At 42.9% G+C, this 16,447-nt stretch overlaps 1 protein-coding gene and 1 long non-coding RNA gene across 6 annotated transcripts; one reads left to right on the forward strand and one right to left on the reverse strand.

Annotated features, from left to right (window-relative positions):
• Window positions 1-326: 326 nt before the first annotated feature.
• LOC148185445 (uncharacterized) lies at window positions 327-15,776 on the reverse strand. Of its 2 annotated transcripts, none has more exons than XR_015775937.1 (3): window positions 15,345-15,776; window positions 13,335-13,554; window positions 327-1,095 (listed from the first exon to the last, which is right to left on the reverse strand). It is a non-coding gene; the product is annotated as an uncharacterized LOC148185445 (long non-coding RNA). The 2 variants fall into 2 exon arrangements; XR_015775938.1 differs by having other exon boundaries at window positions 15,316-15,776.
• LOC121966096 (sorting nexin-9-like) lies at window positions 897-13,714 on the forward strand. Of its 4 annotated transcripts, none has more exons than XM_088074797.1 (17): window positions 897-1,021; window positions 3,003-3,089; window positions 3,214-3,288; window positions 4,900-5,017; window positions 5,154-5,301; window positions 5,481-5,565; window positions 5,642-5,767; window positions 7,004-7,121; window positions 7,446-7,580; window positions 7,662-7,779; window positions 9,745-9,848; window positions 9,953-10,030; window positions 10,626-10,702; window positions 10,777-10,866; window positions 11,125-11,239; window positions 13,273-13,364; window positions 13,461-13,714. In XM_088074797.1, the coding sequence occupies exons 1-17, from the start codon at window positions 1,010-1,012 to the stop codon at window positions 13,506-13,508; spliced, it is 1,626 nt and encodes a 541-aa protein (XP_087930923.1). In that variant the 5' UTR covers window positions 897-1,009; the 3' UTR covers window positions 13,509-13,714. The 4 variants fall into 4 exon arrangements, with proteins under 4 accessions (XP_087930923.1, XP_087930924.1, XP_087930921.1 ...); XM_088074798.1 differs by having other exon boundaries at window positions 7,446-7,576; window positions 7,662-7,765; XM_088074795.1 differs by having other exon boundaries at window positions 13,273-13,714.
• Window positions 15,777-16,447: the final 671 nt, after the last annotated feature.

The following is a 16,447-nucleotide window of genomic DNA, read 5'->3' on the forward strand; positions in this document are numbered from 1 at the left end:
TATTTTTTCAGTGTAGAGTAACATTCTCTTATGTTGTCGAGTAAGATTTTTTAAGTGTAGAGTGCAATATTTTTAAGTGTAATATTTAAGTAAAATGTATTTGTTTTAATAATGTAGAGTATGATTTGTTTTAAAATGAAGAGTATTTTTCTTAAACGCAGAGTAACATTTTTCAATGGTGTAGAGTAACATTTGTTTTACAGTGTAGTAGTACTAGTGACATGTTTTCATACTGCAGATTAAGATATTTTGTACAGTGTACTGATGTAAGTAAAGAGTGTGGTGTTTCTTTAACACTGGAGTGTTTTCCTGTGTGTGTGTGTGTGTGTGTGTGTGTGTGTGTGTGTGTGTGTGTGTGTGTGTGTGTGTGTGTGTGTGTGTGTGTGTGTGTGTGTGTGTGTGTGTGTAACAGGAAACGCCTTTGGTCCGCAGGTCCGTGACCACTCAGCTGTTCCGGAAGTCTGACGTCACATTTTATAAAGTTTTCTACAAAAAACGGTCAAACACCGGAAACGAACAACACACCTTAAAATAAAAGCCCATATTTGATTAAAACAAAACAGCCCCGAAACTATAATGGAGTTTTTCTCAGTGATCCATTCAGTTTCCACTCTTCTTACTGAGTTATACTATGACCGCTGTTACTTTGTTTCATCTACTTTACATTTTTATTTTGAATAATTACTTAAATCAACGAGTTAAACTTTTATTTTTACATGTCCTGTAGATTTTTTTTTCAGTTTCAAAAAACAGTTAAAGTTAGTTTTTGTGTCAGAGCCTTTTTTTCTTCTTGTTGTTGTTTATTTTTGTTGAAACACACCGTAAAAACTTCTTCCTGCGCGCGGTGCTTTTATTGTGAAGTCGGGCAGCGGAAGCGGCGCGGCGTTGCTGCAGCAGCAGAAGCAGCAGCAGAAGAAGAAACAGCAGTTGCCGTAGTTGCAGCTTCGGTCGCCGTCAGGATGAAACTTTGATCAAAACCAAAGAGGCTGCTGCAGCTGCTGACGTCATCATGGCTCTACAGGTAAGCCCGCTCACCTGTGACGGCAGGTGACCTCTGACCTCTCACCTGCTGCTGTGTCCGCGCGCCGCCCGTACCTGCAGGAAGCCCATAGAGAAAACAGTCAATTTAAGCAGACAGGAGAGGCTCCGGTAAACGGTGAAAAATCAATATTTAAATGAGATGGAAATAAAACTAAAAGCAGCCGAACATTTCTGCGGGTCGATTTAAGGTTTTACAATTAAAGAAAAATAAAATAAAAAGTCCAGAAACCCGCAATCTAACAGCGCAAACGTGCGAAGAAATCCCGCAGAATTTGACCGGAGTCTGGTGGGAAGATCGTGACAAACGAAGAAAAAGACAGAAATATCAAAATGAACATTTCCTCTTATTAGAATAATTAGAGATATTAAGTAAATATATATTTCTAAATGATCCTAGGGTGAAATGCATGATTCAATATGAAAAACAGAAACTGGTTTCATGCAAACATCTGCAGAAATACTGAAAAATGTCTGCAGAGAAAAAACCTGTTTTCTGCTGCGGACGCTGACAGAAATGTTAGAAATAAAAATTCAAACGATTTTTATAATAACTGGTGGACCATCAAGTAAAACAAAAATGTCATAAAAACTCAGTTTCTGACTGCAGACGCACAAATTTATTATTTTTTTTTTTTTTTAAAAAAAAGTTTTTTCGGGCTGACTCACGAATAAAAAACCTCACAAAAACCTCACTACTGAAAAGAAACTACATTAAAATGTCTCTGCAGATGTTTTTAAAAACTCTGTTTTTCTGCAGATTTGCACAAATATAAAACTAAAACATAAATTCTGATGTTATCAGGAAAAAGTCTGGTGAGAACATTATAATGCTGATCACAGAGGGAGAAAACCTGTCAAATAAAGTAAAACTAAGTAAATCAAAAAAATCTGTTTTCAACTTCAGACTAAAAACATTTTTTTTAAGTTTACTTTGAAAAAACAGGTTTTTTTGGGAAAAATGCAACAACAGAAAGAAAAAGAAAAAAAAGATCAAAAATGTGTCAATTTTCTGTTTGGAGGATTTGAAAAATGTTAAAGGAAAGAAAACAGAAAGGAAACACGCAAACGTTAAAAAACGCACTGCTTCCTACTGCAGACGTGAACTCAAATATTTATCAAAAAACTGTAAAAACAACACCAAAAATGAAACACGATCGAAAACCTGATCAAAAACTTAGTATTTGCTACTGCAAATAAAAGTTTTCTCTTCAGCATGAAGAACAATGCAGAAAAGAATAATAATATTAATAATAATAATAATTATTATTGTTATAATTATTTAAACGTGTGAAATCTCTGAGTCTGGTGGCAACATTAGAGAGATATCAAACGAAGTTAAAGTTATTAAAAACTCACAATTTTCACGGCAAACGAGTACAAACATAATCTTTACAAACAATGAAACTTTTGTTTTTTAAGGTTTATTTAAGGAAAAAAAACAGAAAAAAGTAGAAAAACTCACTTTTACAAAGAAATACATCACAGCAGCTTTTATTTCACTTTTATTTTTCAGTTTTTAATCAACTTTTTTATTCTTGTAATTTATAGATGATTTATTTGGTTGTCTATTTATTTTTTAAATGTACAATTATTTAATTAATCCCATTTTAATGATCACTGGTTTAAAACTTTCGGTTACTGTAAAACCTGTAAAGTTCAATTTAAAAAACGACTGAAAAATAATGAAAATAATCTGCAGAGTCTGACGGACTCAAAGATCTGAATGGACCCGACGGGAAGTCTCACTCGTTTCGCTTTTCTAATGCAGACGTGTGAAAATCCGAAATTACTCCGTTTATTAAAGAGATATTAAAGCCGACAGGAAACAGACCGAGTCATGTGACCGCGGCCCGCAGCTGACGACAGAAACGTCCAGGTCAACAGGAAGTCCCCCTCACGTGTCCCTCACAGTCCCACGGATAAACACACGTTTCCTCACACGCACACTCTGTGTGTCTCAGGCTGAAGTTCTGTACGACTTCACGGCGGTGCCAGGAAACAACGAGCTGACGGTGCGACAGGGAGAGACGGTGTCTGTGCTCGACCAGGTGAGCGACAGGATGTCTGTGACACGTGTGTCATCACAGTGTGACACACTCTGTGCTAACGTGTGTGCGTGTGTGCATGTGCCTGTGTGTGCATGTGTGTGTGTGTGCGCGTGTGTGTGTGCAGACGGTGGGCGGCGGCTGGATTAAAGCACAGAACTCCAGCGGACAAACCGGTCTGGTGCCTGAAGGATATTTACAGGTGAGCAGGGTGAGGAGGAAGCTCCGCCCATAGCCTCTCACAGCCTGCGGCCATTTTTGAACACATTTTTTTTCAGTGTTATTTTTTTGGCGTTTCTGCCGCTACAGAGGCCCGCCTCTCCATTAGAGAAAACTGACCCAACAACTGACCGACGACTGACGGACAACTGAACCAACGACTGACCGACGACTGACGGACAACTGAACCAACGACTGACAGACAGCTGAACCAACGACTGACGGACAGCTGACAGACAACTGAACCAACGACTGACAGACAGCTGAACCAACGACTGACGGACAGCTGACAGACAACTGAACCAACGACTGACCGACAACTGACAGACAACTGAACCAACGACTGACCGACAACTGACAGACAACTGAACCAACGACTGACCGACGACTGACGGACAACTGAACCAACGACTGACCGACAACTGACGGACAACTGAACCAACGACTGACGGACAGCTGACAGACAACTGAACCAACGACTGACCGACAACTGACAGACAACTGAACCAACGACTGACCGACAACTGAACCAACGACTGACCGACAACTGACGGACAACTGAACCAACGACTGACCGACAACTGACGGACAACTGAACCAACGACTGACCGACAACTGACAGACAACTGAACCAACGACTGACCGACAAGTGACAGACAACTGAACCAACGACTGACCGACAACTGACAGACAACTGAACCAACGACTGACCGACGACTGACGGACAACTGAACCAACGACTGACCGACAACTGAACCAACGACTGACGGACAACTGAACCAACGACTGACCAACAACTGACAGACAACTGAACCAACGACTGACCGACAACTGAACCAACGACTGACCGACAACTGACAGACAACTGAACCAACGACTGACCGACGACTGACAGACAACTGAACCAACGACTGACCGACAACTGAACCAACGACTGACCGACAACTGAACCAACGACTGACCGACAACTGACAGACAACTGAACCAACGACTGACCGACAACTGAACCAACGACTGACCGACGACTGACAGACAACTGAACCAACGACTGACCGACAACTGACAGACAACTGAACCAACGACTGACCGACGACTGACAGACAACTGAACCAACGACTGACCGACGACTGACAGACAACTGAACCAACGACTGACCGACGACTGACAGACAACTGAACCAACGACTGACCGACGACTGACGGACAACTGAACCAACGACTGACGGACAACTGAACCAACGACTGACCAACAACTGACAGACAACTGAACCAACGACTGACCGACAACTGACGGACAACTGAACCAACGACTGACGGACAACTGAACCAACGACTACAAAGAGACATGAAAAGACCACAAAGAGATGCAAAACCACGAGAAAGTCTCGAAATGGCCTCAGAGACACAAACAACTGAAAAAGGGACACAGAAGGACCAGAAAGACACAGCTCAACCTCAACGACAACTCAAACACAAGACTTGAAATGGTCACAAAAGACACAAAATGACCACAAAGTATCAAACAGCCTCAAAACCACACACTTCGACCGCAGGTCGGTTTTCTCCTCCTTCATGTTGTTGGGGCTGAGTTTCAGGTCCGTGGCGGCGGCGTTGGCGGCGGAGCAGATGGGGACTCCTGGTCGGGGACGGAGGCGTTTGTCAACAACACAGCAGATGGACATCAGAGTCGAGGACTCACACACACACAACAAGGTAACACACAGAAACTGACAGGTGTGTGTTCATCAGGTCACTGCGGCGGACTGTAACGCTCGCTCGGCCGAAACTCTGACACGAAGTGATCCGTCCAGTAACTGGCAGGACACTGTCCCCTGTCCCCTGTCTCCAGTGGCTGTTGAGGACGATGACGGCGAGTGGGACGATGACTGGGATGACCAGTCCATGGGCAGTTACCGTGGTGACGATCCGCTGGACCTGGAGGGCGGGGCTTCAGGACGGAGCCTCCACGGGACCTCCATGAAGATCTCCCTCAACAAGTAACTGCATCCACACGGCTGATTCAAGGCAGATTCAAGGCAGATTTAAGGCAGATTCAAGAGATTTAGGGCATATTCAGGGAAGATTTAAGGCATATTCAAGGCAGATTCAGAGCTCAGTAGAGTCCAGCAGAGTCCAGTAGAGCCCGGTAGAGTCCAGTGGTCTTATGTGTTCTCAGGTTCCCGTTCTCCAAAGGTCCGAGTCCTGAAGTCTTCTTGTTGGCCAAACCTCCCGCCAACAGCAGGGACCAACTTCCCATCTATGTGAGTGATCAACCTCATTGATTATTGATCACTCTGATTGCTGCGCTCTGATTGGCTCTGACTGTCGTCCAATCAGATGGGAGAGGTGGGTCCGGTCTGGCTCTACCCGACGGCTCCTCTAGACTGTGTGATCGCCGACCCGAAAAAAGAGTCCAAACTGTACGGACTCAAGAGCTTCATCGAGTACCAGCTCACCCCCAACGTAAGAGTACACACAAATACTGCAGTACATTCAGCCCGAACGTAAGAATACACACAAATACTGCAGAACACTCAGCCCCAACATAAGAGTACACACAAATACTGCAGAACACTCAGCCCAAATGTAAGAGTACACATAAATACTGCAGAACACTCACCCGCAACGTAAGAGTACACACGAATACTGCAGTACATTCAGCCCAAATGTAAAAATACACACAAATACTGCAGAACACTCAGCCCAAAAGTAAGAGTACACACAAATACTGCAGAACACTCACCCCCAACGTAAGAGTACACACAAATACTGCAGTACATTCAGCCCAAACGTAAGAATACACACAAATACTGCAGAACACTCAGCCCCAACGTAAGAGTACACACAAATACTGCAGAACACTCAGCCCCAATGTAAGAGTACACACAAATACTGCAGAACACTCACCCCCAATGTAAGAGTACACACAAATACTGCAGTACATTCTGCCCAAACGTAAGAGTACACACAAATACTGCTGAAAGCTCAGCCCAAACGTAAGTGTACACACAAATACTGCAGTACACTCAGCCCCAATGTAAGAGTACTCATTAATACTGCACAACAGACAGTACTGCAACAAATGTTGTACACACAGTAACACTACAACTGTAATACACGTAGTACCACAAGGACTGTAGTATCCACAGAAACAGTACCACAGTAGTATCCGCAGAAACAGTACCACAGTGGTATCCACAGAAACAGTACCACAGTGGTATCCACAGAAACAGTACCACAGTGGTATCCACAGAAACAGTACCACAGTGGTATCCGCAGAAACAGTACCACAGTGGTATCCGCAGAAACAGTACCACAGTAGTATCTGCAGAAACAGTACCACAGTAGTATTCACAGAAACAGTACCACAGTAGTACCTGCAGAAACAGTACCACAGTAGTATCCACAGAAACAGTACCACAGTAGTATCCACAGAAACAGTACCACAGTAGTATCCACAGAAACAGTACCACAGTAGTATCCGCAGAAACAGTACCACAGTAGTATCCACAGAAACAGTACCACAGTAGTATCTGCAGAAACAGTACCACAGTGGTATCCACAGAAACAGTACCACAGTAGTATTCACAGAAACAGTACCACAGTAGTATCCACAGAAACAGTACCACAGCAGTATCCACAGAAACAGTACCACAGTAGTACCTGCAGTAACCCTTGCTTGTTCCCGCCTCCCTACAGACGACCAGCAGACCTGTCAATCATCGCTATAAGCACTTTGATTGGCTGTACGAGCGTCTGCTGGACAAGTTCGGCTCCGTGCTGCCGATCCCGTCGCTGCCCGACAAACAGGTGACAGGTGAGCCGTCTCCTGGACCAGCTGTGTCTCACTGTCCACCTGCCCCCAATAATAGGACACGTTTAGGACTTCAGGACATTTTTAGGATTCACAACATTTAGCACATTTTGAAATTTAGGGGGAGTCTAAGATTTTAGTACGTTTTTAGGATTTTAGGACGTTTTCAGGATTTTAGGACATTTTCAGAATTTTAGGACGTTTCAGGATTTCAGGACATTTTTAGGATTTTAGGACATTTCTAGGACGTTTTCGTCTGTGTCTCAGTGTCCCCCTGTGTGAGCTGTGTGTCCCCTTCCCCATGTGTCCCCCTGTGTGTCCCCTCAGGACGTTTCGAGGAGGACTTTATCCGGTTGCGGATGGAGCAGCTGCAGTCCTGGATGTCCCGGATGTGTCGCCACCCGGTCGTCTCTCAGAGCGACGTCTTCCAGCTCTTCCTGTCCCACAGAGACGAGAAGGCAGGTACACCCGTCGGCCAATCAGAGGGCTCGGCTGCCGCGTCCTGATTGGCCGAGGGGGTGTCTTGATGTTTGTTTTTCATAGGAGTGGAAGGCGGGAAAGAGGAAGGCGGAGAGAGACGAGACGGTGGGACCTCTGATGTTCAGTGTGATCCAGGCCGACGGCGCCGAGCTCCACGCCGCCGACGTGTACGCCGCAGAGTGTGTGTGTGTTACTGTGTGTGTGTTACTGTGTGTGTGTTACTGTGTGTGTCACTGTGTGTGTGTGTTAGTGCGTATTAAAGTGCACATAAAGCTGTGTGTTAACGTGTGTGTGTGTGTGCAGTGAGTGTGTGTGTATTAAAGTGTGTATTAACGTGTGTGTGTGTGTGCAGTGAGCGTGTGTGTGTATTAAAGTGTGTATTAACGTGTGTGTGTGTGTGTGCAGTGAGCGTGTGTGTGTATTAAAGTGTGTATTAACGTGTGTGTGTGTGTGCAGTGAGCGTGTGTGTGTATTAAAGTGTGTATTAACATGTGTGTGTGTGCAGTGAGCATGTGTGTGTATTAAAGTGTGTATTAACGTGTGTGTGTGTGTGTGTGTGCAGTGAGCGTGTGTGTATTAAAGTGTGTATTAACGTGTGTGTGTGTGTGTGTGCAGTGAGCGTGTGTGTGTATTAAAGTGTGTATTAACGTGTGTGTGTGCAGTGAGCGTGTGTGTGTATTAAAGTGTGTATTAACGTGTGTGTGTGTGTGCAGTGAGCGTGTGTGTGTATTAAAGTGTGTATTAGCGTGTGTGTGTGTGTGCGGTGAGCGTGTGTGTGTATTAAAGTGTGTATTAACGTGTGTGTGTGTGTGTGCAGTGAGCGTGTGTGTGTATTAAAGTGTGTATTAACGTGTGTGTGTGTGTGCAGTGAGCGTGTGTGTGTATTAAAGTGTGTATTAACGTGTGTGTGTGTGTGTGTGCAGTGAGCGTGTGTGTGTATTAAAGTGTGTATTAACGTGTGTGTGTGTGTGTGTGCAGTGAGCGTGTGTGTGTGTGTGTGTGTGTGTGTGTGCAGTGAGCGTGTGTGTGTATTAAAGTGTGTATTAACGTGTGTGTGTGTGTGTGTGTGCAGTGAGCGTGTGTGTGTATTAAAGTGTGTATTAACGTGTGTGTGTGTATTAAAGTGTGTATTAATGTGTGTGTGTGTGTGTGTGTGTGCAGTGAGCATGTGTGTGTATTAAAGTGTGTATTAACATGTGTGTGTGTGCAGTGAGCGTGTGTGTGTATTAAAGTGTGTATTAACGTGTGTGTGTGTGTGTGTGCAGTGAGCGTGTGTGTATTAAAGTGTGTATTAACGTGTGTGTGTGTGTGTGTGTGCAGTGAGCATGTGTGTGTATTAAAGTGTGTATTAACATGTGTGTGTGTGCAGTGAGCGTGTGTGTGTATTAAAGTGTGTATTAACGTGTGTGTGTGTGTGTGCAGTGAGCGTGTGTGTATTAAAGTGTGTATTAACGTGTGTGTGTGTGTGTGTGTGCAGTGAGCATGTGTGTGTATTAAAGTGTGTATTCACGTGTGTGTGTGTGTGCAGTGCGCATGTGTGTGTATTAAAGTGTGTATTAACGTGTGTGTGTGTGCAGTGAGCGTGTGTGTATTAAAGTGTGTATTAACGTGTGTGTGTGTGTGTGCAGTGAGCGTGTGTGTGTGAAAGTGTGTGTTAACGTGTGTGTGTGTGTGTGTGCAGTGAGCATGTGTGTGTATTAGAGTGTGTATTAACGTGTGTGTGTGCAGTGAGCGTGTGTGTGTATTAAAGTGTGTATTAACGTGTGTGTGTGTGTGTGTGCAGTGAGCGTGTGTGTGTATTAAAGTGTGTATTAACGTGTGTGTGCAGTGAGCGTGTGTGTATTAAAGTGTGTATTAACGTGTGTGTGTGTGTGTGCAGTGAGCATGTGTGTGTATTAAAGTGTGTATTAACGTGTGTGTGTGTGCAGTGAGCGTGTGTGTGTATTAAAGTGTGTATTAACGTGTGTGTGTGTGTGTGTGTGTGCAGTGAGCGTGTGTGTGTATTAAAGTGTGTATTAACGTGTGTGTGTGTGTGTGTGTGCAGTGAGCGTGTGTGTGTATGAAAGTGTGTATACACGTGTGTGTGTGCAGTGAGCGTGTGTGTGTATTAAAGTGTGTATTAACGTGTGTGTGTGTGTGTGTGCAGTGAGCATGTGTGTGAGCGTCACAGTCGCTTCACGCGCTCGATGGACGACGGCGTCAGAGAGCTGCTGAACGTTGGACACACTCACTGGAAACGCTGCACTGGACGTACGTGTACTTTTACTCACAGCGTGTGTACTAATACACGCTGTGTGTGATGTAATGAGTGTTACCCTGTGTGTGTGTGTGTGTGTGTGTGTGTGTGTGTGCAGCGCTGCCTAAAGAGTACGAGCGGATCGGTCGAGCCTTCAGGAGTCTGTCGGCCGTGTTCAGCAGCAGTGAATATCCAGGTGAGTTCAGAGGTCAAAGGTCAGACTGTCCTTGAATGCATTCAGAACTTTCCAGGACTTTTCCAGGACTCTTTTGGCTCTCACAGATGAGTCCCTGAGGGGACCGATGCAGCTGCCTCGCTGTTCGAACGTCACGGTGAAGCAGCTTTTTAAAATCAATCGTTTATTTGGCTGCAGAGTTTTAAAGAAAATTAAAGTTGTTTTTTCTTTAAATATTTTGGATTTTAAAGAAAGAAAAGTGACGATTTTCCTTCATTTAAAACTTTTTGGCGATTTTTAAAAAAGGCCATTTTTAAAGATATACTTTGGTGTTTTTTACTTTTAAAAAAAAAGCTTAAAAGAAAAAAAATGCAAAAAAAAAAAAGTTTTTTCTTTTAAAACTTTTTTGGTGATTCGTGAGAAAGAATTTGTCAAAATAAATCTTTAGTTTCTTTCAAATTTCAGGGTTTTTTCATGATTTCTAAAGAATTTTCTGTTTTTACAAATTATCTGTAAATTTCAGGACTTTTCCAGGTTTTCAATGATGGTTGTGATAATCGGAATATAATGTTTGTAATTATTGATTATTGATCGAATCATCCGATGATGTCATCAGGAGAGGAGACGCTGACTGACGCTCTGACGGCGGCGGGAAAAACCTACGAGGAGATTGCCGAGATCGTTGCTCAGCAGGTAACACACACACACACACACACACACACACACACACACCACGTCTGACCTCTGATGACCTTTGACCTCTGCAGCCTCAGAAGGACCTTCACTTCCTGCTGGAGACCAACAGCGAGTACAAAGGCATGCTGGGATGTTTCCCCGAAATCATCTCTGTGCACAAGGTACACACAAATACACACCTAATACACACAGCTGTACTGAAATACACACTTAATACACACAGCAAAGTTTTGGGACATTTCCTGGATTTTAGGAGATTTTTTCGGATTTTAGGACGTTTCTAGAAGTTAAGATGTTTTGAGTATTTTGGGACATTTGGCGTTTTAATTTGTGTTGATGTGTAAGAGCTGAGGGGGCGTGGCTCAGTGGTAGGTGGTGAAGATGTCACTGAGTGGGCGTGGTCTCACCTGTGTGTCCAGGCGGCGGTGGAGAAGGTGAAGGAAGCCGACCGTCTGATTTCTGCCGGAAAAATCAACAACAACGACAAGAAGAGCATGAACCACCGACTGAGCTGCATGAGCTACTCTCTGCAGGGTACCAGTACACACCGTACTGCAGTAATACATACTGTACTGCAGCAACACACACCGTACTGCAGTAATACACACTGTACTGCAGCAACACACACCGTACTACAGTAATACACACTGTACTGCAGCAACACACACCGTACTGCAGTAATACACACTGTACTGCAGCAACACACACTGTACTGCAGTAATACACACTGTACTGCAGTAATACCCACTGTACTGCAGTAATACACACTGTACTGCAGCAACACACACTGTACTGCAGTAATACACACTGTACTGCAGCAACACACACTGTACTGCAGTAATACACACTGTACTGCAGCAACACACACTGTACTGCAGTAATACACACTGTACTGCAGCAACACACACCGTACTGCAGCAACACACACTGTACTGCAGCAACACACACCGTACTGCAGTAATACACACTGTACTGCAGCAACACACACTGTACTGCAGTAATACACACTGTACTGCAGCAACACACACTGTACTGCAGCAACACACACTGTACTGCAGTAATACATACTGTACTGCAGCAACACACACCGTACTGCAGTAATACACACTGTACTGCAGCAACACACACTGTACTGCAGTAATACACACTGTACTACAGCAACACACACTGTACTGCAGCAACACACACTGTACTGCAGTAATACACACCGTGCTGCAGCAACACACACCGTGCTGCAGTAATACACACTGTACTACAGCAACACACACTGTACTGCAGTAATACACACCGTACCTACAGCAACACACACTGTACTGCAGCAACACACACTGTACCTGCAGTAATACATACCTGTACTGCAGCAACACACACCGTACTGCAGTAATACACACTGTACTGCAGCAACACACACTGTACTGCAGTAATACACACTGTACTACAGCAACACACACTGTACTGCAGCAACACACACTGTACTGCAGTAATACACACCGTACTGCAGCAACACACACCGTACTGCAGTAACACACACTGTACTGCAGTAATACATACTGTACTGCAGCAACACACACTGTACTGCAGTAATACATACTGTACTGCAGCAACACACACTGTACTGCAGCAACACACACTGTACTGCAGTAATACATACTGTACTGCAGCAACACACACACCGTGCTGCAGTAATACACACTGTACTGCAGCAACACACACTGTACTGCAGTAATACACACTGTACCTACAGCAACACACACCTGTACTGCAGCAACACACACTGTACTGCAGTAATACACACCGTGCAGCAACACACACCGTGCTGCAGTAATACACACCTGTACTACAGCAACACACACTGTACTGCAGCAACACACACTGTACTGCAGTAATACATACCGTACTGCAGCAACACACACCGTGCTGCAGCAACACACACTGTACTGCAGCAACACACACTGTACTGCAGTAATACACACTGTACTGCAGTAATACACACTGTACTGCAGTAATACATACTGTACTGCAGCAACACACACCGTACTGCAGCAACACACACTGCACTGCAGTAATACATACTGTACTGCAGCAACACACACTGTACTGCAGTAATACATACTGTACTGCAGCAACACACACCGTACTGCAGTAATACACACTGTACTGCAGCAACACACACTGTACTGCAGTAATACACACTGTACTGCAGTAATACATACTGTACTGCAGCAACACACACTGTACTGCAGCAACACACACCGTACTGCAGCAACACACACTGTACTGCAGCAACACACACTGTACTGCAGTAATACACACTGTACTGCAGTAATACATACTGTACTGCAGCAACACACACCGTACTGCAGCAACACACACTGCACTGCAGCAACACACACTGTACTGCAGCAACACACACTGTACTGCAGTAATACACACTGTACTGCAGCAACACACACTGTACTGCAGTAATACACACTGTACTGCAGTAATACACACTGTACTGCAGTAATACACACCTCTGTGTGTTTGTTAAAAACAAAAGTGTGTAACCCGACTCTCTGTCTCCTCAGCTGAGATGAATCATTTCCATAGCAACCGTATCTACGACTACAACAGAGTGATGCAGCATTACCTGGAGCAGCAGGTGGCCTTCTACCAGCAGGTGAGCCGGGGTCACAGGTCACAGGTCACAGGTCACAGGTCAGGACAGGTGAGCAGCTGTGTGACATCATCTCTCCTCTCCTCTCTGATTGGTCAGATCGCCGACAAGCTGCGCGGCGCTCTGAGCCAGTTCGCCACGCTGTGAGGATGACATCATCGCTGTGGGGATGACATCATCATTCGCTGTCACACTGTTAACAAAATAAAAGCCCATTATGTTACAGCAGAAACTTTTTCATAAATGAGCCAAAATCTTCATATTTAATCTGATTCATTATTTAAAACACATTTTCTTCTGTTTTTCATGTTTTAACTGTTTTTGACTCATTAAATTACCTTTTTACCTCTTTACGCTGTGTTTTATTTTCATTATTTATTCATGTCGCAGCTTTAATTTCTGCATCAGAAGATTTGATTATATTATTATTATCAGATATATTAATGTATAAAATGAGAAGCTGATTTCTGTTTGTAAATGTTTTAAATATCTTTATATATTCAGATGATAAGTACCTTATTTTAAATATATTTTACTTGAATAACATTGATTACACTCAATTTATATTTCGGAGTTTCAGAGGTTCGGCCGTCAGGAGGTCTCACTCCGACCCAAACTTTCCGCATCAGGATTTCCTGCAGAGTCAGCGTCTGACCGTGACCTCTGACCCCGGGGACAGGAAGTGGAGAAGCTGCAGGAAAACTGAGCTGTGAGCCCACTTCCTGTGCAGATGCAGCGGTTTGTGTCAAACAGCCTCAAACTCGACAGGAGACTTCACACCGAACTGCTTTCATTCACGCGTTCGATGGTGAACACGAAATATTTTCAGTTGTTTAGTGATAAACAAGCTTTTCCGCTGAATTTGGAAAATTAATATTTCTAATTTCAGTGAAATGACAACATTTCGAGGTGTTGTGACAGTGGCAGAAATTCTTAAAAATCACAAATAAGAAAAAACATTAAAAAAATAAAAATAAAAAATCAGCGTTAATTTTAAAAGCTAAAAACATACACCAACATTTTCCATTTTAGCTCTTTTTAAAATTAGGTTTCTTTTTTCCCTTTAAAAAAAAAAAAGACAAATTGTGTTTTGTAAATTTTTTTTGGTGATTTTTTCAAATCTCTTTAATAACACATTTTTTCCCTCAGATTTCTTTTTATTAAAAAAATAAATCAGCAAAATTATTCCTGTAAAAAGACTAACTTCCATGATTTTCTCCTTTGAATTTGTCAAAAAAATTTAAAAGACAAAAAAGAAAAATCATTTTTTAAAGGAAAAAAAAACACTAACGGTTTTTAGTTAAAAAAAAAAATCCACAGATGTTTTAAGAAAAAAATGCCAAAGAAAAAGTTCACACCAAATTTCATTAAAAAACAACTTTAGTTTAAAATCATTTAAAATTAATTAAAGATTGAAAATCAACCAAATCCTGTGATGAACGCGGCTGGGTTTATTGATCACTTGTATTGATATCTGAGCTGTTATATGAGTTTTACAAAGTTTGAGCAAGATGCCAGAAAACAAGAACAAGAGGACTCAGTTTGCTTTTTCATCCTAAAACTGAGTCTTGTTTTTAAATACATTTCTTCAGATTTTTAAATCTCCATTTTGCACCAATGAGCCCTGATCCAAACACACCAAACTCCATTGAAAAAACAGCTCGTTTGAGCTTCCTGGCCTCCAGCGGCGTCAACATGGCGACCTGAACATGTCTGACGAGCCGCCTCCCCTCGTGGACACTTTCTGATCAATTCGGTTCGGACGAATTGATCATTTTTATCGACAGATTCAAACTCTTTCTTCATTTTGGACCAGATTCCTGGATTGCTTGTCGGAGCTTAAGAAGGTAAAATGCCTCCGATTTTGAATGGAGTTTGGTGCGCTCAGACTGTTTCAGCAGAAAAGTCTTTTTTAAAGTTATGAAGCACCTGGAAGAGTGACGTCACGTCTCACCTGCCGTTACCGTTTTTGCAGTTTCTCACCTGCATGATGACGCAGACCGACGGAGGCCAGAAACGCTGCTGCGCTGCTCAGCTCATCACCTGACGCTCATCACCTGCAGGCGTGTCTGCGCTCTGCTGCCGCCTGCAGGCGCACGCGCGCACACACACACGCCTGACCGGAAGTCTCTTAAAAACCCGCCCCTCCGTTAGCTGGATGAGCTAACGAAAAAACGCTGTTTTTTCAGATTAAACTGTTAACACGACGGAGCTAACGGCTAACCGTCTTAATCAACAAATCAATATCGACGCATCACTAAAAACATATCAAGTTTTATTTAAAGTTTAATTTAAACTCGGAGCGTGACCGTGCTCCGTTAGCCGCCGGAGCTAGCAAACTAACAGCTGAACTTTACCCGAAGTTTTAACTTGATTTGTCTTAATTTTCGCAGCAGACTGCGGACACTGGTGTTTACTGACCCGGTGAGGCGGTCCACGTCTGTCCCCGTGTCCTCTGCAGTCTGGACGAGTGTAGAAAAGTGTTTTTAATTCACATTTTTATCCTAAAGATAAAAGTTAGCTCTACCGCCGAGCTGCAGCTAACGGTCCGCTGTCAGCAACTCACGCGAGACTTCTTGCTGCTCGTCTTCTTCTTTGGTGTTCGGAAGTGTGCAGTGTGGCCCATCACTTAATACATAGATCTGTTTAATATTTATTATTATTATTATTATTATTATATTTATATCATGTATGGAGTCACAGCAAGGCCAAAAGGTTTGTTATTGATTAAAAATCTAAATTGAAACTGAAAGTTCAAGTTTAAAAAAAAAACTTTCAAAATAAGTGTAGGAAAAGTTTAATTTCAGTTTCAACAGAATTTTGATTTAATCTGATATTTTATTCTGTTCTATATTTTCTTTTTAAAATTGAGGTGATTTTTAAATATTTTTAGCCAATTTCTTTTCCAATCAATTTTTTGTTGATTGTTTTTCTTTAAAACATTTTGGTGATTTGTTTTTATTCTTAAAAAAAAACAGCAATCTTTTTTCTTCAATATATTTATATTTATATTTATTAATATATTTATATTTTTCTTTTTTTGGTGTTTTAAAATGTACATACATACATATTTAGATCTGCAGATA

The sequence above is a fragment of the Plectropomus leopardus genome, chromosome 24, assembly GCF_026936395.1.
Source record: "Plectropomus leopardus strain MGB_pleo_1.0 chromosome 24, ASM2693639v1, whole genome shotgun sequence".
NCBI lineage: Eukaryota > Metazoa > Chordata > Actinopteri > Perciformes > Serranidae > Plectropomus > Plectropomus leopardus.

Excerpts from the sequence above, each read along its gene's own strand:
- LOC121966096 (XM_088074795.1), top strand. Across the intron at positions 7,122-7,445 it reads GCCCGACAAACAGGTGACAG|GACGTTTCGAGGAGGACTTT; the intron begins GTGAGCCGTCTC and ends GTGTCCCCTCAG. Across the intron at positions 10,867-11,124 it reads AAATCATCTCTGTGCACAAG|GCGGCGGTGGAGAAGGTGAA; the intron begins GTACACACAAAT and ends CTGTGTGTCCAG.